This window comes from Battus philenor, unplaced genomic scaffold (assembly GCF_028537555.1).
Source record: "Battus philenor isolate CCGP_79_NKW_IND1 unplaced genomic scaffold, ilBatPhil1.0.hap1 SCAF_28, whole genome shotgun sequence".
Lineage (NCBI taxonomy): Eukaryota > Metazoa > Arthropoda > Insecta > Lepidoptera > Papilionidae > Battus > Battus philenor.
In genome coordinates this window covers 10,801,207-10,825,838 of record NW_027181691.1, presented here as the reverse complement: position 1 = coordinate 10,825,838, position 24,632 = coordinate 10,801,207, and the positions used below count along the sequence as shown (strand labels likewise).

Genomic DNA, 24,632 nt, shown 5'->3' with positions numbered 1-24,632 from the left:
TAGTTATTTACAAATGAAATGGCATAAAGTGCATATTTGCGATTTAAGTTGTGTATGTGTGTTTGTATATAAAAAATAATAATAGCGTTCTAGACAGTCAAACCTGATTCGTCTGCTCATACTGTTATGGGTCCGCGTTGAGAAGCCTTCTTAAAAAATATTTAGTAATAATGAGATATGAATTTTAGGAAGAGGTTTTGTGTAAATAGAGTTGGAAATAATATCGCAAAAATTTGGTGCAGAGAGTATGATTGAAGATTGACTTTCGTGTGATGCTGGGAAAAACATACGTAAGAGTTGGCGACATTAAGATGAGACTCGAGTCTGTTGATCCAGTAATCCATTATCAAGTGAACCAGGTGGAGCTCTGCGTGGAGACCATGGGCGAGGTGGTGTCGCTGCTGGCGCGTGACGACGTGGGACCGGTTGAGGCCGACCGGGGGGAGTTCGCGAGAAGGTTGCTGCCCACTGTACTTAAGACCACCTCCACCATGCTGCGAGATAGAGCAAAAGCTAAACACGCGTCGGGAACCTCTGATGATCCTCTAGTTGTGAGTGTTCTTCTTAAAGTTCATCATCAGGTAATAAATATCCAATGCAAAGCGTAGGCTTTCCCAAAATGTCACAATGATGACAGGTCTTGCCAGCTACTCCAGGGACCTCAACTGTATCCACGGGTCCACCTTTTCATAGTTCATTAAAAACCATGTTCAGAACTGTTGTTGGAAAACTATGCCAAGATTCACGCTTAGTCTTTTTTTCCACATATGGTAACAGCCACCACTTTTACGTCGTGTAAATACCAAGAAGAGCCTAATTTAATAAAAACTAGAAATTGTTACTATATAAAGACATTTTTCTAGTAAAGCTACAGGGGTTTCAAATTCGAACAGATCTACAAAGAGCCACCATCTGATAAGAACACGTCTGTCAGAATTCAAGGTGGATGTTCTACGATGCGCTGTGGTATTCCAGAACTTTAGGCCCCTATGGCCATCTGTTCTATTCTCATGAGGGAGGCTTTTGTACAATAGTGGACATTCTAAGGCTGAACAGATATTTATGATTTGATGGAATCAGGCGTTACCTCGCGGAAGTCCATCCTAAGTAAGAAAAGGACCAATATTTAGCCACTTCCGCACATGCAGCGGTAGTCGTGCAATAAAGTGCACCGCCCGCCAGCCCGCTAATAAATGCGCATGCGGCAAACAATGCGAATCACACAACCGCCACCGCCAAATCACTCAACACGTGTTTCACCCCTCCACGGGGCATCTTCAGGAGATTAGATTAATGCCAAACACAGAGTCAGTAATCGGCACTAACTGGCACTGGCTAAATGTTGGTCCTTTTCTTACTTAGATATTTATGATATTTGACCTTCAACTGTTATTTACTAGGTCAAAAGTCTTTCTGGTTAATGAATGAACTCCAACAGGTTTTTTGGTTTGGCGTGACGTGGTCATATGTGAATTGCAGAGGAGGATAGTGTGCGTACTGCTGGACATGCTGCGGCAGATGTCGGAGGAACAGTACGCGCTGCTGGTGGAGGCGCTGGAGGGGGGCGGAGAGCCTCTGGTCCGCGACGCGCTGTCCCTGTTCTTGGAACTGCTGCAGCGGCCCGTGTTCCGATCGCACTGGGCCGACATGCTTCATTTGCAGCACTACGTCATGCTGCACGCCTTGAGGTCATTGCTCCCATTACCTGATTGCTATAGAGTAGAATTTTACCATGTTCTAGCCTCATATGTCCGTTGTCCCTTCGCGTTAAGATTACAGTGATTTATAATATTTGTTTTGGAGTTTGATAATGAACGTGACCTTGATATTATAGAAGATGAGAGACCTGGATCCAAAGCATCCGTAACATTATTCTCAAGCATTACGTTCTTGAACAAGGTTGTAAAGAACAAAAGGATATTTTAAAATTTGATAAAGGGGAAAAATCTAGCCGACGAAATTGCGACATGAACCGTCAGCCCCGAGATCTATTTTGATAACTCTTCTATACTCTCTCTCTATCGTTTTCCGTCTAAGTTTGACGCCATAAGCAACGACTTGAATATTAAATGAGTTTAATATATGCAGGTTGTTGTCGACGACCCTGCGCGAGCGCATCCAAGCGGAGGAACCTGGCGAGGTGACGGAAGCGACTACACTCCACGCGAGTTTGCGTGAGTGGTTCGCGGCGTGTGCACGGCTAGCTGATGCACCAGCGTTGCAGCTGCAGCAGTTGCCAGCTACACGTCGTCGTCGAGCGCTTACGTTGCACGGCGACGTGCGACGTGATGCTGCGCGTGCGCTTGCACGCATGTGGCATGCGCTCGGTGGGTGTTACAAATAGAAGGTTTATTATATCAGAGGATAGACCAGTAATGATTGGCTCTGTATTAGTTGTACTATAAAATGTCACGCCATATAAACACCAGAAGAGTCTAATTTGACAGGAACTAGTATAAAAATGTGTTACCTAACACATCCTTCAAGTAAAGCTATAGGTGTTCTAAATTTGAATAGGTCTGCAAAGAGCCAGCTTCCAATAACCTTTATATGGACGTCTGTCAGCATTCAAGGTGGACGTTCTATGGTGCTCTGGTCCGTGGTACTCCAGAACTTTAGCCTCTGAGGCCATCTGTTCTATTCCTACGAGGGAGCCCTGTGTTCAGAAGTGGACATTCTAGAGCTGAACTGATGATGATAGACCAGTAATGATTTCTCCTGTATTAGTTTTACAATAATGTAAGAGTATCTTGATCGAACAATGTAATCGACCCACGTACATTTAGACAAGTAAACTTCCAGACCTGGACTATGTCATCGATACCCTTAGTGGGGCGCCATGGTGGTCCATGTCTACCGGGTCGTGGTCGCTTAATAACCTACCAATGGTCGTCAGTTGTTCGTGCGATGTACTGTACATGATTTGGAGACCAATGCAGTGGACGTTTTTTTTTTATGGCCCCCGCTATTTGGAGCCTTTCGTCCCCCCTATCTGGTGTGGGACAGGGACTCTTGTTTACATATATTTAATTTTTCACAACCTATTTTTTATTTTCTCTCTCTTCATTTATGCATCTTATGATCTTCCATTATGTATTCTTTCAACATTTCTTCTTTCATTCTCTTTCGCTCTATGACCTTCCATTTCTCTCTCATTACACATTAACATTTTATTTATTTTGTTTCTGTTTGTTTTACATTCTTTTTATTTTACATTTATTTCACATTAGTTTTATAGTTTTATTTATTTACAATTTTATTAAACTTACTTAGCTTTTGTTGCAGTGAACGGTTATTGGCTGACGTGATGATGAAAAAGATCACCTATGTATAGGTTCAGAGATGTCAGGAATCATGTTAAATTTTGTCGCAGGTGAACACAAGCGCTCGTTTATACCGTGCCTGGTGGGTCCGTTCCTGGAGGTGAGCTTCCTGCCCGATGACGAGGTACGGGATATCACCATACCCCTGTTCTTCGATATGATGCTCACGGAGTACCAGCATAACATCGCCAGCGGAGAGAGCAGTGAGTAGATTCTTTCTTTTATGATGCTTTCTCTGGTTGATCAGCAAATGAATACCAATTTTGAACAGTCCTAGATCTTTTCTTTTCTTATTACCTCAACATCAAGGTTTTGGTATAATAATAGGTGGCGCAAAAGTAATGTCGTAATGTGAATGTGCCTTAATTTTTACAAATGGCGTCAGATATCACTATGCTTTGACATTTATGACAAAGACATATAGATAATTAGTTGTCAATAAGTGATGGAGTGTATCTATTTATCAACATCATAAATGTCAATGTGATCGTGGTCATGGTCCAGTCGGTCTTGTCCTCCTACTGCTTTTGCGAAGTTAGGTGTACCAGCAAATCTCATCTCTGTTGGTCCATTTGTCATCTTCACCCGCATGCATGGTGATAGGTGATATATTCGGCGTTAAGATGCCATCTGCTAAACAAATGACGACGCTGTGATCAGAGTGGAGTTACATGCCTGGAAGACGCGTCTGTGACCTTGGAGTCCAAATACTAAATATCGATCAGTTGCAAAAGGCAACAGTAAACCATTGCATTATTATCTCACGAAAGTCATATGAGGGTTAAATATTTGTTAAGTAAGAAAAGGACCAATATTTAGCCACTTCCGCACATGCAGTGGTGCTAAACACAGAGTCAAATGTCACTAATCGGTGTAACATAACTCCTGAAGATGCCCCGTGGAGGGGTGAAACACGTGTTGAGTAATTTAGCGGTGGCGGTTGTGTGATTCGCATTGTTTGCCGCATGTGCATTTATCAGCGGGCTGGCGGATTGTACACTTTGTTGCACGACTACCACTGCATATGCGGAAGTGGCTAAATATTGGTCCTTTTCTAACTTAGGATGGACTTCCGCGAGGTAACTCCTGATTCCATTAAATATATATTTGTTATATTAGAGTATATAAGCGCGTTGTTCAGACCCGATAGAATAAGAGCATAAGAGGCTATCGTGTGTGTGTGTCAGGCGAGAGTCCCCTGCGCGCGCTGGAGAGCGAGCTGATCGACAAGGTGGACGTGCTGGCGGCGCGCGGGCGCGGCGACGCGGCCTGGCGGGCGCGACTCGTCCGCGCATGCGCAGCGCTGCCGCCCGCAACGAACACTGCGCACGACCCGCACGCCGCGCAAGCTGCGCACGCGCTTGTTGCTGCGGCTGCGCGCCAGCTGGACGCGCTGCTGCAGTACCGCGCCGCCGCGCCGCATCGCATGCACCGCATGCACCTCACCGCCGGCGTGCTGCGCTTCTACGAACAGATTCAACGCCCGCATATGTACATAAGGTCAGTACATTACATTTACCTACTTTTTTACCTCTTCTATTGTCTATCTCTTTTTCCGTGTTGTCCAGTTTCTTCCGGCTTCTTTCCTGCAACTATAACACCATGCAAAATAGAGTCAAATTTATATATATATATTATTAAAAAAGTTATTAAAATAAATAGATATATAATAAGTTGATGAACAATAGGCGTTCTGTTAAAATCTCCATTTTAATAAACGTATTCTATCTTTATCATCATCACTATATGATTGGGTTACAATACTGGTGTAGAAGAGAAAAGATTAAATAAATCCTACTTCACGGCCTTCTTCACTCATACGGTCAATGGAGATATTTAAATCCATCAGCCAGATACAAACAAGAAGAAAAGAACTAGTACCAGCTCACTACTCTGGTCCTCGCGGTCATCCATAATTTAGTTATCGCCAAGACTACCACCACAGTTCCCCTCTACATCGTCAAGCCTAAAAAGCCATTCGAAGTCTAGACGTTACCCAGGTCAAGAGGAAGTTTAAAAAAACTAGTATAGCCAGACCTCGTTAAAAATCACCACAGTTGGCCTTTGTGATTTACGTGTTACTTTAAATAACTAGGTACGTCCACAAGCTCGCTCAAATGCACCGCGAGGCCCAGCAGTGGGCAGAGGCTGGGCTAACTCTACGGCTGCACGCGAAGCTTCTGCAGTGGAGTGACTGTCCGCTGCCCCCGCGGCTGCGACATCCCACCGATGACTGTGCGGAACACGTGACCCACCGAGATCTGAAGGTAGTTCCAAATTTTAACTCAAATTTAGATTTGTGGTAAAATCACTCCGAAGAATTTTAACTGATTACAAAGTTATGCATGACCATATCTATATATATACTAGCTGATCCCGCAAACGTTGTTTTGCAAAAAAAATTAAGTTTTTAATTAACAAATTAAAGATAAGGATTGATCGTAGAGGGGTGAAAATTTTGGGTTGTATGTATTTTTGTATGCTGTATTGTAATAAAATAAAAACCAAAAAAATCGTCTAAAAAATTAAAAATAAAATTTAGGGGTGGACCACCCTCACCACTTAGGGGTATGAAAAATAGATAGTAGCCGATTCTCAGACCTACTAAATACGCCTATAAAATTTGGTAAAAATCGGTCAAGCCGTTTCGGAGGAGTTCAAGTTCGAACACCGTGACACGAGAATTTTATATATTAGATATATATATATATATATATATATATAGAAGACACACACATGTGTTTGAGTGCTGGGTGTCTTTCAGCTGATGCCCTCTGCAATGCATAGGTCTCTAAGCATCACCATGACAACCGAACTTCTGCTGCTCGCATCTAGCGACTTCTCTATGTCTTTGACTATGTCGTCGGTCTATCTAGTGTGGGGGGGGGGGGGGGGCTTTCCCACTACCTGGAAAATTCATTTTATATTCAATAATATTTATTTGATTGTCTTATTCCAAATAAAACCTCTAACTACAGGAAGCGTTGTACCTGGAAATAGCGAAGCTACTCAACCACGGGCACCAGTGGGAGCTTGCGGTGGAGATCGTGAAGGAACTGGTGGGGGTATATGAGGAAGAGGCCCTGGGTTACGGACCCCTGGCCGACCTGCACGCTCAGCTCGCTAGCCTGTACGAAGCTATGTTACGCACACCCAGGTCGCACCCTGGGTACTTCAGGGTCATGTACCACGGCACCGGGTTCCCTGAGCATCTCAGAGTTGAGCATGTAAGTGGTATTGAAATTATTTACCATCTTATACAGGTTGTGCCGTCGTTATGGATTTTAAAAATATTGTAATTACAAAGCCTATGAAATATATTTTATGTTTATTTTTATCGTTTACAATGCTGGAAGGCTGCATAGTAACTAAATTTTCTAGAACCAAGCCTTTTGCATATTCCGTCTTTAACTAGCTATCACAACAAACTATTTGTACTATCAAAAGTTATTGACAAGAAATTAAATAAAAAAACACGTGCTTTTTTCTCTATTTTTCTCAAAATTCGTATGATAATTTTACTATTCTTGAAATTAAATTACTTGTACTAAAAAAAATGTAGGTCAAAATCAAAAGAAACCTGTCACAAGAACCTAAACTGAAAAAATAGAAGCGAATTGAACTCTTATCAATAAAACTGGTTGTCAAACGCGTCTAAACCTGAAAAAAGCCTTTAGCTGTCCGAAGTGTGTGAAGGATGGTTTCGAATACTTTTTTCTATGACGTCACTTAAAATAATTCCTTTTCACCCCAGGGTTTCGTGTACCGCGGCCATGAGTACGAACAGCTGCAAGATTTCAAGGAGCGTCTGTTAGACGAGTGGCCCGAAGCGGAGGTCCTGCCCAAGTTGGACCCGCCCGGCGACGAGGTCACGCAGTCCGATGGACAATGTATCCTTTTTTCAAACACGGCTCCTCAATAATACCTCAAGTGCACCCTGAATTGGACTTGACAATTCAAGACAAGATCCCCTTGAATCTAGTCACCCCATGGAGCTTCCTGTACATAAACGACTTATACATAGTATTATTACGTTTCAAGATATGAGTCAAATTTAAAATGTCACTTGTACTTTGCATTTAACTAATAACAATGAAGGAATACTGATTAATCGCTTACAATTTCGTATCTATGCGAACACAATACTATAAGTTGACGAACACTAGACTATATCTCTGCCAACACCCTCAGTAGTCACGTCAAAAACTCTAGTATCTACCCGCGATAGCTTGAGAGGTCAGGCGAATAAATTCAGGCCTCCCTCGAAGTCTCTTCTTAAATACCACAGCCAGGTTATTTCTGGACTCATCCACGCCGGAACTACCTGAAGGATTAGCCTCTATTGTAGTCTGTACTTTATTTGATCTCACCGCATGTTTCACTGAAGTGTAAGAATAAATAAAGCCAGGGACGCACAGTTTCCGCATCTTTTTATTGTCGCACCGTCAGCCCCGACTGGCTCGATCGTAAAAGGTTTTCCTTCCCGGTTTTGTTTAGGCTTAATATATTTTTAAGCGATCATTTATTACTTAATTTCCTTCATATACTGCCTGATTCAGAATTTTAATTACGTAAACCTGGGGAAAAAGCTATAGTTACATATTTAACGCCAATTTGATTTTTTATTTATAAATCTTTTTGTTATGTAATAATCATCATGAAACTATTCTATAAATAATCATAAAATTTTTTTCAATTATATTGGCATCTTCAATCTTAGAACTAAAAGGGTCCCAAATGCGCCCCGATCTGAGAAGCGCCCACAATAAACTCTGACAGGTTTTCTGTGGTTACTTTTACAATCTTTAATACAGTAGTAGAGCAATTTGGTTTCCAAGCTTTATTATCCGATAAATACCTTCACACTTTAAGACTATTTTAACGAGATTGTATTTCTTGATTTTTAAATTTTTTCAACATAATTTAATTGTAGTGTCTAATTTTATAAAGCCTAGAAAAACAGCTATAAGGATAAATCGACCGTCGGTTTTTTATATGAGGGAGTTATGGCATTCCCCTAACCATAATTTGAATTACAATATACCTTAACCAAAAGAGCCAGATTTGCAAATAAACGCTGTTGAACCGGTGATGGGGGACAAGCTGAAGCGGTTATCAGGCAAGCCGGTATCGGAACAGATCCTGCAATACTACAAGCACAACAACGTCGACAAGTTCGTCTTCTCACGCCCCTTCCATAAACCTGGTACGTTACCATCCACAAAGACTTACTCCCAATATACGGTCATCACTTATCAACTTAGCTTGGTGATCAGATGGCGATTAGTGCTCATTGACGCTCATTGTATAAGCCTCCAATAAAGATCGCTACCCTCCCTGATAGGCGGAGAACATAAGCAGTCATTCTTATCCCTCTGCAAAGAAATTGCAAAAAGTGCAATAGAAATAAACAAAAATTAAACATAGTAAATAAATAGATAAATAGATAATAAAATGATAAAATAGAAATAATATACAAAACTGTGATAGAAAATAATTATAGAATAAGTAATAATAATGTGAAAATAAAAATAAAAAATGGAAATTGTAATAAGAAAAGAGGAAAGAATGAAAGTTGAACAGAGCAAAATAGAAAGATAGAAGAACTGTAGAATGAAAGAGAGATAATAGACTGAAAGAGAATGTGAAGAACGAAAGAAGAGAGAGAAAATAGAAGACAATGTGAATAAATAAATGCTAAAAAAGTCCCTATCCCACAATAAATAGGGGTACGAGAGGCCCCCAATAGCGGGGGTCATAAAAAAAAATAAAGATCGCTACCATGACCAGTCTTCAGTCTACCTTGTGGTGGGCACTCATACGCCGCGTCTACCGACTTGTGGTCGCCATTCAAAAACTTATTTATAGTACTATTCAAGTAATGTAACATAATGCGCACTCAATAAAAAATACACACAAAAACACACACAACAACTACACAAGGACATATGAATGTGGAGATCGGTCGAAATGGTGAAAATAGTACAGGTCCGGTACGAACAAAGGAATAGGAGAAAAAGTGTTAATTTTTCTAATGCGAAATAAATAAAGCTAGAATATACAAAAAAGAAACTAATGTTAATATGCATAAGTTTTTTAATAGTGAAAGTAATTAAGGAATGAATAAGATTGTAATGCCCTGTCCCATAAATATGATAGGGAAAAGCGAGAGGCTCCCAATAGATGGGGGGGGGGCATAAAAACCTCCATATACGAAAATTTTAATTAAGAATGTTATATATTATGAATAAGATTGTAATGCCCTGTCCCATAAATATGATAAGGGAAAGTGAAAGGCCCCCAATAGGGGGAGCATAAAACCTCTATATACGAAAGTTCCTTTTGTAAATCTATGGAGGAGGCCTATATAGGTGATGAATTGTAATTTTTCATGCAGATGAAACACTTAACGGCTCCAGTGAGGACGTGAGCCAGAACGAATTCGCGACGCGGTGGCTGGAGCGTACAGAGCTAGAGATCGGCGACAAGCTTCCTGGTAAATTATTCATATTTTTATTTACAGCGATCACTTACCTAGTGATCACTTGCCTACAGCGATCACTTGTCTTCAGTGATCACTTATTTATAGCAGTCACTTGTGTAGGTCAGGAAAATGCCAGAAGTTGTTTAGATAGAAACTAGAATCATATTAAACTCCCCCTAAAAGGGTGCTTTTAGCTGAACCTTACAAGAGTTCCAAACACCGTCTATTATTTATATATTTTAATTTACAGCGATTACTTACCTAGTGATCACTTACCTACAGCGATCACTTGTCTACAGTGGTCACTTGCATACATCAGGAAAATGCCAGAAGTTGTTTAGATAGAAACTAGAATCATATTAAACTCCCCTATAAGGCAGCTTTCAGCCTAATCCTACAAGAGTTCCAAACGCACCATCTATGAACCTAACAAACTCGATAACCGTTCACCGTCCGTGGGAGTGAATTCACTACCGAATAAGATATTTTTAACTTTTCTTTTTATATAAATTTTATATAAATCCTTTATTTCTTACTGCAATATGATTATACGTACTTATTGTTAAATTTTCTGGAATCTAATACAAGTAGTTTATTTTTTATCTGTTAAGCATAAGTGTCCAAAGTCAAGTATCACGTGTGTTACGACGTAAGGGCCACGGGCATTAGGCTATAACGGGGGGCTGTCAATGGTCAATCCAGGAGTTGGAGCAATTTGATAGAAAGGGGACATATTACATGTTCACCTATAAGGATATCATCTAAATAAAAAAACATAGCTATGTTTTTAGGTTCTTTATGAGAGTCGATAATAAATAATATTATCATTTACTTACAATCCATTTCTTAGCTATACTAATTTTGTATTTTTTTTTTATTTACTCCATAATTCAGAGACAATACACGAGAGTCTATGGTAATGACGTCACTGTTCTCCACAAAAGTGTTGCTAATAAACGAAGAACTGATAAAAGTGTAACAAGCTTATCTTTAACCCTTAAACCCCTCGTCCCGGAATACTAAAACATAAAATTTATCAAAAAATGTATACACCAAAACCACGTGCAGACAATGGAAATTAGCGCTAGACAAGCTAGAGTCATTCAGACAGCTTGCGATTTTTGTACATAACCTCAAAGCCAAACGCATAAACAACGGCCTGGTACAATTTCCACTGAAAACGAGCGATCATTTTAGGTTCCAGGGGTTTTCACACATTTATGGTACGTGTACGAAAGGGTTAGTCCTATCCTTTTTTGTCTATTCATTTCACACTTTATTTTCGTTGTAAGTTAATAGGGCATTTAGCACTAATCTCTTGTATTCACCAAGATAGAAGGTTCTCTCGGGAATCTCGACTCAGTTTAGTACACGGTATCACTTTTTGGTACAATCGCCCACGGCGCGAGGCAATTGACTGCGAACGCCATCTATCGGCGTCGTTGTAAACTGCCGCGACACGAGCGCCATCTTCATATTTTGCAACAAAAGTTTAAGGTTGAGCCGCTTTGTTGATGTATTGTAAGTAAGAAAAGGACCAATATTTAGCCACTTCCGCACATGCAGTGGTAGTCGTGCAACAAAGTGCACCGCCCGCCAGCTCAATGCGAATCACACAACCGCCACCGCCAAACTACTCAGCACGTGTTTCACCCCTCCACGGGGCATCTTCAGGAGTTATGTTACACCGATTAGTGCCAAACACAGAGTCTACCACTGCATGTGCGGAAGTAGCTAAATATTGGTACTTTTCTTACTTAGGATGGACTTCCGCGAGGTAACGCCTGACTCCATTAAATAATGTATTGTACCCTGCAGGTATACTGCGCTGGTTCCCGGTGAACAGCGTGCGCACGTACTGGGTGTCGCCGCTGGAGGCGGCAGTCGAGGCGCTGAGGGAAACCAATCGAGCCCTCAAGTCGCTGGTGCTGGAGGCTCGGACCAGCGATGCGCCTCTGCATCAGCTCTCCATGCGCCTAAACGGTACCATCACATGGCTTTCTCAACCATATCATCAACATTTCAGTCAATTCATGCCCACTGCAAGGCGTGTCTCCTTTAAATATTGCCACTTTGAGTATGTCGTCGGTCCATCTGAAGGGGGGGGGGAGTCTACATCTACAAATTCCATCAGCTTGTGTTCGTCTCTCGAGAAGCTTTAGATATGAAGCCCGAGCGACGTGCAACTGACGGGCGTTGAAGCGAGCTTCGCTGCCACTTCGCATTTCTGATTTCAACTCGCAGCCAAGCACCAATCGTAGTTCTCTACATTCTTCTCCCAGTCATCTTGAGCATTCTTATAAAGACCACTGCGAATGACAAAGTGTCAATTTCATAAGTCCTAAGACCTTCGTCTTTATACATTGCGGTATTTTGGTCGAGAAGATATGAGCTTCCTGAACACGGTTCAATCAGAGTTGGACATGACGAGTGATTTCTTTCTCAAAATTGGACATACCTAGAGGGACATATTACTGCCTTTTACTAACTCAGCTAACCATGCTCGATACCACAGTATCAAATGTAATGCACGCAATTACCGGCAGAAAGAGGTAGGGGCAGGGAGCAACATGTGACTTTGAAAAAGGATCATGATTCTCAATAGTGAGGGTTGCGCCTCAGAGAAAGAGGAATATAAAGGTTATGTGTAACTTATGTTGTGGTGTCTAGGTATCCTGGACCCGGCGGTGCAGGGAGGCATCGTCAACTACGAGCGTGCCTTCTTGACGGCCGCGTACGAGACGCGACACCCCGACCACCTGCCGCTGCTGGCGCAGCTGCGAGATCTCATTGCCGACCAGGTGCCGCTGCTCAAACTAGGTCAGTATCGACACTTCAACATCTCGCCACTATCTTCTCGTCACCACCAGCTACATCTTACCACATCACCGTCTACCACCGCATCCACCTCACAATCTACCTTATCACGTTATCCACATATTCACCACCTCCGTGTCACTACCAACTAAATACAACCATATTTCACTGTTTCTTCTTCACTACCATCTTCACGTCTCCACCTTGCCATCTCTTTACTATCTCCACCTTATCATTTTCCCATCATCTACATGTCTTAACCCTCTCTACCTCACAATTATCACCCCCTTCTTCACCATCGCCACCCATAAAAACCTTGATAATCAGTGTCGTGTCTGGACACGCTAAAAGTTTTTATTTACTATTAAACACTAGTCAATGTTTTCTCTATCGACAATTATTTCCCTTTGCCATTCATCAGCACAATACTTTAGTAAAAGTGATGACTCCTAGATAAATGTGATGATTTAACGCAGGTCTGGAGGTGCACAAGGCGCGCATCTCGCCAGCGCTGCAAGGCCTGCACGAGCACTTGGAACTGTGCTTCCATCGCGTGCAGAGCCACGTGCACCAGCGCTACGGGCGCAAGGTACCTGTCTGCAAAACCTTAGTCTAATGCTCGGCATTTGATTTGTCACGTCGGGCTGAAGTAAGACGGCAAATATTGCCTTAGTTCCGTTTTGTAGAGCGTTGTTTTTGTCGTACAGTGCTCCAACAGCTTCGTATATATATATACATGTGTTGATCAATATCTTCACATAATCGTTCATCCATTCTTCTATCGTACATCACAAAATCTTGCATTCTTTTTATTCTTAGAATTTATTTTTTTATTTCTACCACAGAGGTTACGTTTATCACCATATTCATTCGGATATGTTAAACGTGGTTGTAAAACCAAAGACACGGGACGCTAATATCTGTGCAATGTAGACCCTAATGGAAAAACTAATATTGTGTGAAGATTTTAAAATTGTTAATAAAAATTACAGAATTGCGACTTTGACACGGAGCCCGTGGAGCGACGTAAGACGTTACGGGACAGCATACAGACGGAGCCGGGTAACCTCAGCAATAACCGGATATCTGACATCTCTACCGGAAATGAGTAAGTTAAAATACCCTTAGTACTTCAATAACTAAGTACTTTGATCTCTCGAGGAGGGCTATAATCAGAATTGAGGTATAATAATAATATAAAACAAATTTTAGACAGAGACAAAAAATGTAATAATAAAAGTGTAAATGTAGATAATAAATATGCAATATTATGAGAAATGTGGCGACGGATAGAAGGCGATGTATGTACAGAACGTAAATAAAAGTTTAAAGAGTGAGAGATATTGTGTAGAAAAGCAGAAAAATGAAGAACAAAATACTGAGAAATACATTTCGTAAGCCCCTGTCATAAATTAGGATAATGGAACGAGAAGCCTCGAAAAAAATCGTTGAGGAGACCAACAGAAAAATCAACGTCACTCGAATAATTACTTGTCTAAAGTAGCAGGGGGCGGAGCACAGTTAACCATAGTATAGTATAGTCAAGGTAGTAGGAAATCCAGATGCGGGTAGCGAAGGACTCTTAAAAAGATCTTTGGGGGAGGCCAATGTCTTGTAGTGGGCGTGTATATGAAACTATGAAGGTACATCGACGTAAATACAAACATACTAATGTCTTAACTACAAAAAAGTATAATAAAAAAAATGTTTTTTATGAAATAAAGACAAGACTATATATATATGTGTGTATTTAGAGTGTGTGTATATATATTCAATATTATATTATATAATAATATATCATCTGTTACGTAATATTAATCTATACACTGCTTTATGTTACAGTACCGGGTCTAAATCCAAGTTCTTCAGCTTCAACAGCGCCATCAATCCGCTGACAAGGTGATTAATATATAAGTCGTTCAACTGGCTTGTTAATACATGTTCTATTAACTGGATAATTAAATACCTGAGTTTGTAACTGAGTTGTTCAATTCCTGTGCTATTGAGTAGTTCAATACCTGTGCTATTAACTGAGTAGTTCAATATCTGTGCTATTAATTAAGTAGTTCAATACCTGTGCTTTTAACTGAGTAGTTCAATGATCGATTAGTTAACTGGGTAGTTCAATAATAGCTATTTTTTTTTCTAGGAATAGCAGCGGAGGAATGGTGAGCTACTTCGGCACGCTGCAGAACTCACCGCGACGCCGTGAGAGGAAGCGTGCTAAGAAGGTACCTGTGACGTCACTTCATGACAGTCGATGTCTTGTATCTAGTAGACACTGATTACCCTCTACGTAAATTTCTTCCTTGTGACCAAGGACCCACTTAATCAATTCTCTGTTAGTCGTAGTCGTGACTTCTCACCGATGTTGGGGAGGTGTCCTTGGCAAAATAATAATACCGGTGGGCTTCCACGATCTTCAGGGTCCTTATGACCAGACCTTATGAGGCTTAATTCAGGTGTTTGGATAAATGAAAGGCTCACACCTCTTTCGACACTTCGGTTTAGTGACATTTGAAGTTTCAGATTGGTTGTGGCTGTGGTGACCCTAAGCCTTTATGCTTATTTTTCTAAGTTCTGGCGGAGGAGGAGGAGGCTATATATCACGTGTATATGTATCAGGAGGCGTCGGTGGATACGCCGGAACGCGGTGGGAGCCAATGGTACGCTCCCAGCAGCACGCCCAACGGCTCCGCTGGTCCCAGCCCACAGTCCAGCATTGGACTTCTGCTCAGCCAGCCGCCTACGCCGCAGCTCGATACACCCTCTGCCTCTCCGCTGCGAGAGCTCACGCAAGAGGTAACTCATATACATGTATGACAACAAAAAAAATATTATTACAAGTGTTGCCATCTATAAAATATTCTGGGGTACATTTAAACATTGTTTCTATTATTTTAACGTTATAAGCAGTAAGTTACCACCAGAGGAAAGCTGATCTGCTAACAGTCGTTCAGAAACTAAACAGTTACTCTATTAAATGAAATTTAACAATTTTTTACCGTGTGTGCATTTTGATATCGACCATGTAAATGTGTCAATAAACCAGGTTAGATTTAAAACTAAGAAAAGTCTAATATATCTTGTGGAACTTTATTATACATGCATACACGCAGACCCATAAAGGTATATATGTATATATATATATAACATTGCATCTTATCACACAAAGATCACCTGCTGTTTTATTCTTTTTCTGTTTGAATTTGACGCTGTTAGCCTAGAGAGGCTGTTGAAGCTTCGACAAAATGAGTTCATGGAAACAGAGTACTCTGCAGCAGCGTCGTCTTTGGGAGGGCTGGTGGAACGTTTACAACCCTTGCAACGCCTATTTGAGCGCTTTTCAAGCATCCCCTGTATTTGGCAGGATTGCTCTCGCTCTTACAGAGGACACAAGGCAGTTTCTCTGCAGCAGAGTGGCTTGCGCACTTAAGACTCGTTAAATTATTGTTTGATAAGACCATATTATGGCTGTGGGAAGAAATTCGCATTTTGCGATATAAACTTTTACACTTCTTAGCGTCTCAACTGTTTTTTTTTTAATATCCTGCATGTCACTTGCTGTCTCGTATTCGAAAGATCCAGAGTAGTGTGAACTGGATATTGGGAGAAAAATAGAGGGCGTAACTATCGCCTTCCTTTTGGGCGACGATGAGTGTCATCCACCATTACTAAAGTATTGTAAGGCAATTGTAAATGAGGTTAAAAGGAAGAAAAATTAGTAAAGGGGTGTAAGACCAAAGTAATGTAATAGTAGAATTGAATTTAAGGTAAACCGTAAACTAGCAATACAAGCAAATGTGATGCAAAAATTGTGATAATAGAACTAGAAGAAACACTTTAATGTTTTGGAAACGGAGTAGAGAGATGAAAGACTACGGATGAAAGGATGACAAGAATGCCGAAGGAGTGGAAGAATTTATGAAGATAGGAAAGAAAAACGAAAGATACTGTGAAAGAATAAAGAGCTAAACTGTAAATAAAGAAATAAATGAAAAAATAATTATACCCGAAAATGTGAAGTCCTTGCTCCAACAATATGATAGGGGGAACAAGAGGATCCGAAAAACGGGACAAAAAATATCCTATATGTCCTTCAATAAAGGGAATGTAGGGAATTAAATGTAGAAGTTTGAAACAGTCCGACTCCGGATTTGATTTATTTACATATATTTTTTAAAATAATCTTAATAATGAAGACAGGAATCGGTAGGAAAAAATATTAGATTTATTTGATTTTATTTGTCATTGCAGCTGGTGACAGAGAGACCGCTGCGAGCGGATGCAGAAAGAGAGAGAAGATTATCCCAACGCGCCAGTCTTCTCAACTCTTCTGCCCCGCCCTCAAATAGAGATTCTTTGGGTAAGTTTTTTTTTTCTACACAAGAGTCAAAAACATTTTATTTATATATTTAAGACTTTTCTCAAGTTTTAAATCACTTTCAACTTTTTTGTGAATATTTCGTCAATTCCTTTTTCGGTCTAGAAAATTCAGTCATTTTGTAAAAATCAATCTGTTTTAATAGTCACGTCATCTGCGGCTCAACTGCCACGGCCAAACTGCGGCTCTTTGAATAATTATTTTTTGGTCCGATTGATTGTCGAATTGTTTTAACATTTAAATTCATATCACCTATGTCAGCTCCTAGGAAATTGAAGCAAATTACTAGCGTGAATAATTATTATTATTATTCCACCATAAAATTAGCGAAATTCAAACACCGATAATAATTAACTAACCGGCATCTTAAGTATTATTAGGAGTGCTGTCAATATACATGTTCTGTTATATCTAACTTCAATACACATATTTTTTACTTTTCTCATATAATTTTAATAGAAATGATTTTTGTGCCAAAAATCTTCGTTTGCGTGTTTTAAATGCGTATTAAATTGCGGCTTACGAAAAAATTTAATTTTCGAATAATGGCTCGAACTATAAACGAGCTTGACTACCCCTGGTATATATCTTTCTATCGCTGTGAAAGGATAACTAGGAAGTCAATGATGAAATTGTTTTGGTCGACAGGCACCACGGATTCGAACCAGGAGGAGTCGGAGCCCCCTCCACTGCCGCAGAAACAGTCCCAACGCTGCGCTGACCAGGAACCAGACGCAAATAACAATCCTGAAGCCGTAGTCCCTGTCCGTCATAACTATGACACCGTTTGTTCTCCGCGCGGATCCTTCCTCTACGGGTCCGCACGCAGGCCGCCCACACCGCCGCCCAAGAAACGTAACACTCACGCCGGGGCTTGAAGCCCACGCCCACACCTGAACACCGTCATTCCAACTATACAATGTTCAATACAGGTAACCGAAGGACATGTTTAATTTGTTCAATTTGAACCGGATACTGAATTCTGTTTCTAAATATATTTTTTTTAATTTTCCAGCATATACAGGATGATTAGATATAGGTGTGAATATTACACTTTTAAATAATCTGTGAAAATGTTCTGGATTATATAATAACTTAATCCTTAAAGAATCCTACTTGTAACTAATGTACAGGATGATTGTTTATAGGTGTAATAACTTAGCTGTGAATATATATATAAAGCTAATTTGCAATAGATGTACATCCAATAGTCAATGGTTTTAATAATATGATAATATGGAAAAGTTTTTACAAAATTCTTTTTGGTAACTATATACAAGATGATTGGACAGGGGTCAAAGGCTTTAAAGATCTTTGCTGACAAATGATGTATATATTCATCCATTTAAATTTTTACATATATAAATAATCACCTATATAATCATTTTATATTATTTTGACTGTTACAGTATAAAAAAATACGTTATATCAACTAAATATACATAATCTTAAAGTTAAATACTTTGGTTAAATAACCAGGTTCTTATGTTACCGTGTTTAAGAATTACTCCTTAGTTCATGTTTTGTATATATAAAGTGTAAATGACATTGGAATCAATTGAACCACATATATGACAGGCATATTATCAATAATAACCAGTCAGTTGGCTCTGTAATGGTTGAACCATGGTAATTCTCACATACTAAACTATTTATAGCCCATGAAAGATGCATCTGTAATAATAATTTACTACAGTCAACTTGAAAATAGTTAAACCAGCAATACTAGCATCTGAAACAATTATATTCTACATATAATTATATCTGACATATAAATAATTAATATTGGATATCTTTATGGGAAATGGTTCAACCAGTATTTCTCGCCTCTGTTATACCACTCATCAAATAAATTGTGTTTGGTCTTCTATTTGTAAACGAGTCAATCGGCATACCCTCATTGGCAGAAAAACTCGACTCACAAAAGTTAGTGATATAAATATATCCATTACTCGAAAACAGTTCAACCAGCCACACCCAAATTGACTGAACCTGTTATTGACTCATAAATGTCTATATTAGATATATAAATATATCCGATACTCTAAAACAGTTCAACCAGCCATACCCTCATTGGCTGAACCAGTCATTGGCTCTTAAATGTCTATATTAATGACATAAGTATATCCGTTAGTCGAAAACAGTTCAACCGGCTATACCCTCATTGGCTGAACCAGTCATTGGCTCATAAATGTCTGTATTAGACATATAAATATATCGGATACTCGAAAACAATTCAACCAGCAATACCCTCATTGGCTCACTTAATTCATGATATAAATATTTCATGTCAAATCTTTTACTCGGTAAAGGTCCCTAATCCCTTTTTAATTTATCATACATATAATACCTTTTAAATCCGTCACTTATAGACGATTCGGTAGATTTACTGTCGCATTAGCTGTACCACTTGTAGCTTAAACTTGTTAAATGTGATAAATGTGTCATATTATAAATAATTCTTATCAAACATCTGAGATGGTTATTATAGTCCATCTGAGATGGCTAAACCAGTAATTCTCTACGTCAATTATCTTATAGCCCACTCCTATTTATATTTATTGTATTATACATAATTAACATAGTCAGTTATTTGGAAATGGTTCCAGCATCAGCTCAATCTGTTACAGTGTACAGATATATTTAATTACTCTTATGTCTCTTACTTTGAGGCGGTTCAACCAGCCATTGCCCTATTGGTTGAATCTTATGCTTCAAAAATTCTATTAATATATTAAAAATTTTATAAATAACTCTTGTCAAGTCATTCCCTTTACTACAGTTCAATTGGTAATTCCTACAACGGTTGAACCAGCAATTACCCCATTGGCTGAATCTTATGCCACAAACATTCTATTATATTTATACTTTTGTATGTGACATATTATATTATTTATATATTTATACTTTTGTATGTGTGTGTAACATTCTATTATATTTGTACTTTTGTGTGTATGTGGACTACCTTTCTTGGTAACGGTTGTACCGTTTTTCCAGTAACAGATCAACCACTTTTAGCACAAAACATCAAACAAAACATTATTGTTTTCATTATATAAGGAATAGGAACAGTTTTGGAAATGTTTTAAAAATTCATTAGACGGTTAAGGTAGTTATGTGGTCTCATACATATACACATACTTTATATATATCTAAAAATATTAACGCATTATTGTGTTCCATTTTGAGAGCGATGTATCGCGTAATTTTATATTGTTACCGAAACCTCTGTACCACAACTTAAGAAAGCGCGGCGAGGCGGGAGGAGGCTAAAGGAACATGTACACCGTCGCGAGCGTTGACGAACAATAATCTGATCGGTTGGATACACCCCCTTTCTCGTCTCGTCCCATCCAAATCTAAAGCGCGGTACAGAGGTTTCGGTAGCACTACTGTATACAATGAAAATTGAAACAGTACCCTCCTACAATAGTGGTGAATTCAGAACTGCTGTGCCATTAATAAAACTAAACTTGTGTTTATTGCGTTACCAGAAAGTTTAAGGGAGAAGGAATTGTTATATGTCTATATTAATTCCGACCACATATACATACAGACATATAGACTACATTTAATATATGTGATTTATGGTAAATATTAATTTTTTAAAATATAAAAAATAATTTTATTAGGTTTTGAACCTCTCAGATTCCCCTATTCTTTGAGTTTACAGCTATTTGTTAATACATATAGCAAATATTTTTTTAAATTACTGGACAGAGGTTTATCAGCAAACCATTAAATAAATAAAAGTTTAAGCTAATTATTTATTTAAACACATTACATTGCTATTCTTTGAAATAGCAATTTATGTAACTTAACAAAATGGCGAGATAATAAATATTTAAACTAAAAAACTTTATAAAGTAGAAAAAATATATTAAAAATTGTATCTGCAATTATGCTAAATGAGACTGTGAAAAAATTAAATTGTTTAAAACAGTGTTACTCAACCTTTTTTGTGCCATGCCACACCTAAATGTTTCTAAAATTCTCACATCCCCATGTGTATCTACTGTTGCGCCCATTTTCGAATTGCCCCACCATTGGGAAACACTGGTTTGAACTTGGTATGTGAACATGTAAAATTCATATTTGTTAATGTAATAAACATTTTAAGGAAAAATTTAAAATCAGGAAATGATTTAAAAGGTTTACGATACCTGGATACTGAATTTGCCAGAAAAATTTCTGATGGAAATAAACTTCGGAGATGATTTATATGCAAATCAAATTAATATAGTCTTTGTAGATTGAGTTGAATGTCGCAGACAATGCGAGAAATCGAACAATTAAGTTAATGTACCGTTGAAATGTGGACGTAATTTTCCGACATTTAGGAAAATGTCTGAACAATTGTACGTTGTATTTAAATAATTTAAGCGCATAATATAGTACCATATATCATACTTCGGTTACCGGTGGTCAGAGAAATGTAAACCTTATGTCTATACACTTAAGGTCAGTTATTACATTCGTGATTTACAAATGAATGTTTTCATACAAAACGATAGTGCCATACAATGTTGGAGAAATTGTTGATTTGTTTATTGAAATTGTATAAAATCGATATTAAATAGTTTATATTGTTTTTTTCTTTGTAATTTCGGCTAAAGTGAACCAAAAACTTGTATCCTACCTGAAGTGTTATGATATATTTTTTGTTATTATTAAATTACTGATAATATTTGTTTGTTTTTTATTTAATTTAGTTTTTAATTGCCCTGAAAAAATAGTTTCCAAAAAACCTTTTAATTAAATACTTTCTTTAAAACCTTTTTTAGAATAACATGCTATTTTGTGATGGCCAGTTACGATGGGCTTTAAAATAAGCTTCAAAGTCACCTAGAAAGCTACGCTCAAAGAATTGGTCGTCTAAAGTGAGAATTAGCAGGGCACAACGCTCTTGCAATCAATGGCGTCGGGGCTGACGGTATATGCGGCGCATCTTGTCCACCACTTGGACTAACATCATAGTCTTAATTCTTTAAGTAGTATCTCCCCTTTTAATTCTTTAACCTGCTCAGACATACCACTAATCAACCAGATCTTATCAATTTTTGCTCCTGACATCTTGGTGTCACCCTTGTACATTGGATAATGTTGCATTCTTATCAATTACAGCAACAAACAAATCTATTAAGGATTTGAATATGGAGAAATCTTTGCCAGAAAAGTTGATATTTCAATACCGGGAACTTTAAAGTTCTAAAAATTCGTATTATGCTAGACTTTCTCCAATTACTACTTGTCTTCAAAAATTTTAGCGCAAACTTTGTAGCGTTTAACGATAAAATGTACGAATTTGTTTCCTCATAATTAAAAAACTTACAAGTCTGTTCTTCTGTGTTTGCAACTAATATTCCGTTGCCTGAATAAGATTTTTTTTAATAAAAACTTCGATTCTATCAACTCTTCTTCTGCCTTACCGAGCTACATTTTATGGAATATCTCTTAAAATAGAGCTTAAATGACTTGGCATTTTAATCTGTATATAGTGCAGATTATGGACAAGAAATTTGTGTTAAAAAATCTAAGGATTTGTTACCGAAACAAAAAACAGTGTATCCAAAGTTCGTAGCCGAATTGGGTGTGCGTCTGGCAACCCTTTGGCGTACGAGAGGTTAATTGCATAAACGCTTCAATTACTCCGAATATTAATAATATAACAATTAAAACACAAAACCGCATGAATAACACTCGCAAATATACACAATAAGTCCACAACACATATTACGTACAAGGTTATGTTATTGTTTACAACCAAACGTCAACTTGATTGACATTGGCCCACCAGGTGGCAGTCTGTTTTCAACTGGCCTTGTCTATGGAACATCTTATCCCTCTAAGTAAAAAAATCACGAGAATCGCCGACCGTCGCAGACGAACAAGCGAACGAACACGAACGAACACGAACAAAACGAACCAAACATCAAAGTGTAGAATATCGCGACGAGCGAGCGTAGGTGTAAATCTTGACAACACCGTGATTTCTCCAACAATAGGATAAACTTGACTAATTTCATAGAAAATAAGGCTTGGTTTCTTCCGCCGCTCTGGCTATAGCCAGAGAATACTAGGTCCGTTCTCCTTTGAAAATTTTTGCAGATAGATGTTTTCGCTATAGCCGCTCCCACCTGATATATGACCAGCCATGAAGGACCACAGTGCTACTTTAGTCAAACAAGCGTATATTTAGCAAAAAACTGCTCATTATTGTTTAAATTTACACAAAATTGTAGCACTTTATGTACATAAACAAAATGATAGGTGAAAGAAGGGAAAGGATGACAGATTATTAACCTAAAAATAATATTACCATGACTAAACTTAAAATAGCAGCATTACATGTGCTAATTGAACAATATTTTTTTCATTTTATTAGTTTATTTATTTAAGTTATAAGATTTATTTACTCTTCATTGTTTATTGTTAATTCTTTTTTTATTTCTCACTGGCTATGCCACAGATAAAGTTTGTCACGATTTTAAAATTTAATCACAGATAAAAAAATTTCATCACTTTAATTTGTACTTATTATTTATTACTTATTTTTATTGATCTTATAACCGTTTTAGAAATCCAAAAAGTAGAAATTCTCGTCATTGCTATTAAGACAACGTCTTCTTTTTTATACTCTGTCTATTCTCTGCCGCGACTGGCATATACAGTACCCTTTATGACATAAAATAAACATTTATATTTTATTTTCATTATTTTTTGTTATAACTCAGAATTTTCACAATAAGTAAACAATAAAACAAAAAATATTTGTCTTAATTAAAGGAAAATATAGCGAAATAATCCGTTTCCTATATAAAAATGACAAAAAAATTAATGTTTATTACAGTGAAGGATGTTACTTTAAAAAATTTAACCTCGGCGATACAAAAGGAATTTATTTTTATTTTTTTTTCTCAATAAAAACATCATGATTAACACCGTCTTCAATACCAATATTATCATCAACACCACCACCAACGTCATCATCGTCAACAACATCATCATCAACACCATCATCATCATCAACACTATCATCATCATCAACACCACCACCACCATCATTTTTAACATTATCATTATCACTGTCAATACCACCACTATAATTTTCAACACCAACATTATTATTGTCTACACCACCACGACCATTATCATCAACACCATCATTATCGTCATCAACGCCACCATTATCATACTCAAAACAACCACCACCAATTTTAAGTTTATTATCGTCCCCCTCCCCTTTTCCCCTTAAGGCCATGTTTGATCCACCACTCTTGTTACATCCTGTATATTCTACGAAACATTTTTAAGGGAAGTTACTAGTATAACAGCCAGTATTATGTTTAAAAAAAACAGTCTAAGAAGGTCCCATTGGCTAAAGGTTGTCTAGTCGATATCACAGTTTATAACGATTTTTTTCCGTTTAATAAAGTGCATATCGGCACGCAATCGTGTAATAAAATCATCTGATTTGATAAATTATTCTTGGTTTAGGAATATTAAAAGGGGCAATATATTCCAGCGTAAAATCACTCATGTCAACAAAGTTATACATACATCCCTTCTGAGATAAAATTCGAAGTTCATTATTTTTAGCAGACCGAACTTGCAGAAGTTTAAT

At 38.2% G+C, this 24,632-nt stretch overlaps 2 protein-coding genes across 2 annotated transcripts in view; one reads left to right on the top strand and one right to left on the bottom strand.

Moving 5' to 3' along the window:
- Positions 1-20,553, top strand: part of mbc (myoblast city) — a 100,238-nt gene extending 79,685 nt beyond the window's left edge. Inside the window, exons 19-37 of the mRNA XM_068769328.1 lie at positions 360-551; positions 1,480-1,688; positions 2,089-2,327; positions 3,374-3,526; positions 4,511-4,823; positions 5,419-5,590; positions 6,302-6,550; positions 7,078-7,213; positions 8,386-8,529; positions 9,721-9,819; positions 11,626-11,790; positions 12,478-12,627; positions 13,101-13,213; positions 13,617-13,732; positions 14,467-14,523; positions 14,774-14,855; positions 15,250-15,426; positions 16,882-16,990; positions 17,657-20,553. Of these exons, the coding sequence (XP_068625429.1) occupies positions 360-551; positions 1,480-1,688; positions 2,089-2,327; positions 3,374-3,526; positions 4,511-4,823; positions 5,419-5,590; positions 6,302-6,550; positions 7,078-7,213; positions 8,386-8,529; positions 9,721-9,819; positions 11,626-11,790; positions 12,478-12,627; positions 13,101-13,213; positions 13,617-13,732; positions 14,467-14,523; positions 14,774-14,855; positions 15,250-15,426; positions 16,882-16,990; positions 17,657-17,886 (3,105 nt within the window). The 3' untranslated portion in view covers positions 17,887-20,553. The remainder of the gene's footprint in view (positions 1-359; positions 552-1,479; positions 1,689-2,088; positions 2,328-3,373; positions 3,527-4,510; positions 4,824-5,418; positions 5,591-6,301; positions 6,551-7,077; positions 7,214-8,385; positions 8,530-9,720; positions 9,820-11,625; positions 11,791-12,477; positions 12,628-13,100; positions 13,214-13,616; positions 13,733-14,466; positions 14,524-14,773; positions 14,856-15,249; positions 15,427-16,881; positions 16,991-17,656) is intronic.
- Positions 20,554-23,912: 3,359 nt separating this feature from the next.
- On the bottom strand, positions 23,913-24,269 carry LOC137925850 (secreted acidic protein 1A-like). Its single transcript, XM_068769313.1, has one exon. It carries the CDS (start codon positions 24,267-24,269, stop codon positions 23,913-23,915), a length of 357 nt encoding a protein of 118 aa, XP_068625414.1.
- Positions 24,270-24,632: the final 363 nt, after the last annotated feature.

What these genes read in the sequence shown, in the direction of transcription:
- LOC137925850 (XM_068769313.1), bottom strand. Translation starts at nt 24,269, where the DNA reads ATGGCCTTAAGGGGAAAAGGGGAGGGGGACGATAATAAACTTAAAATT.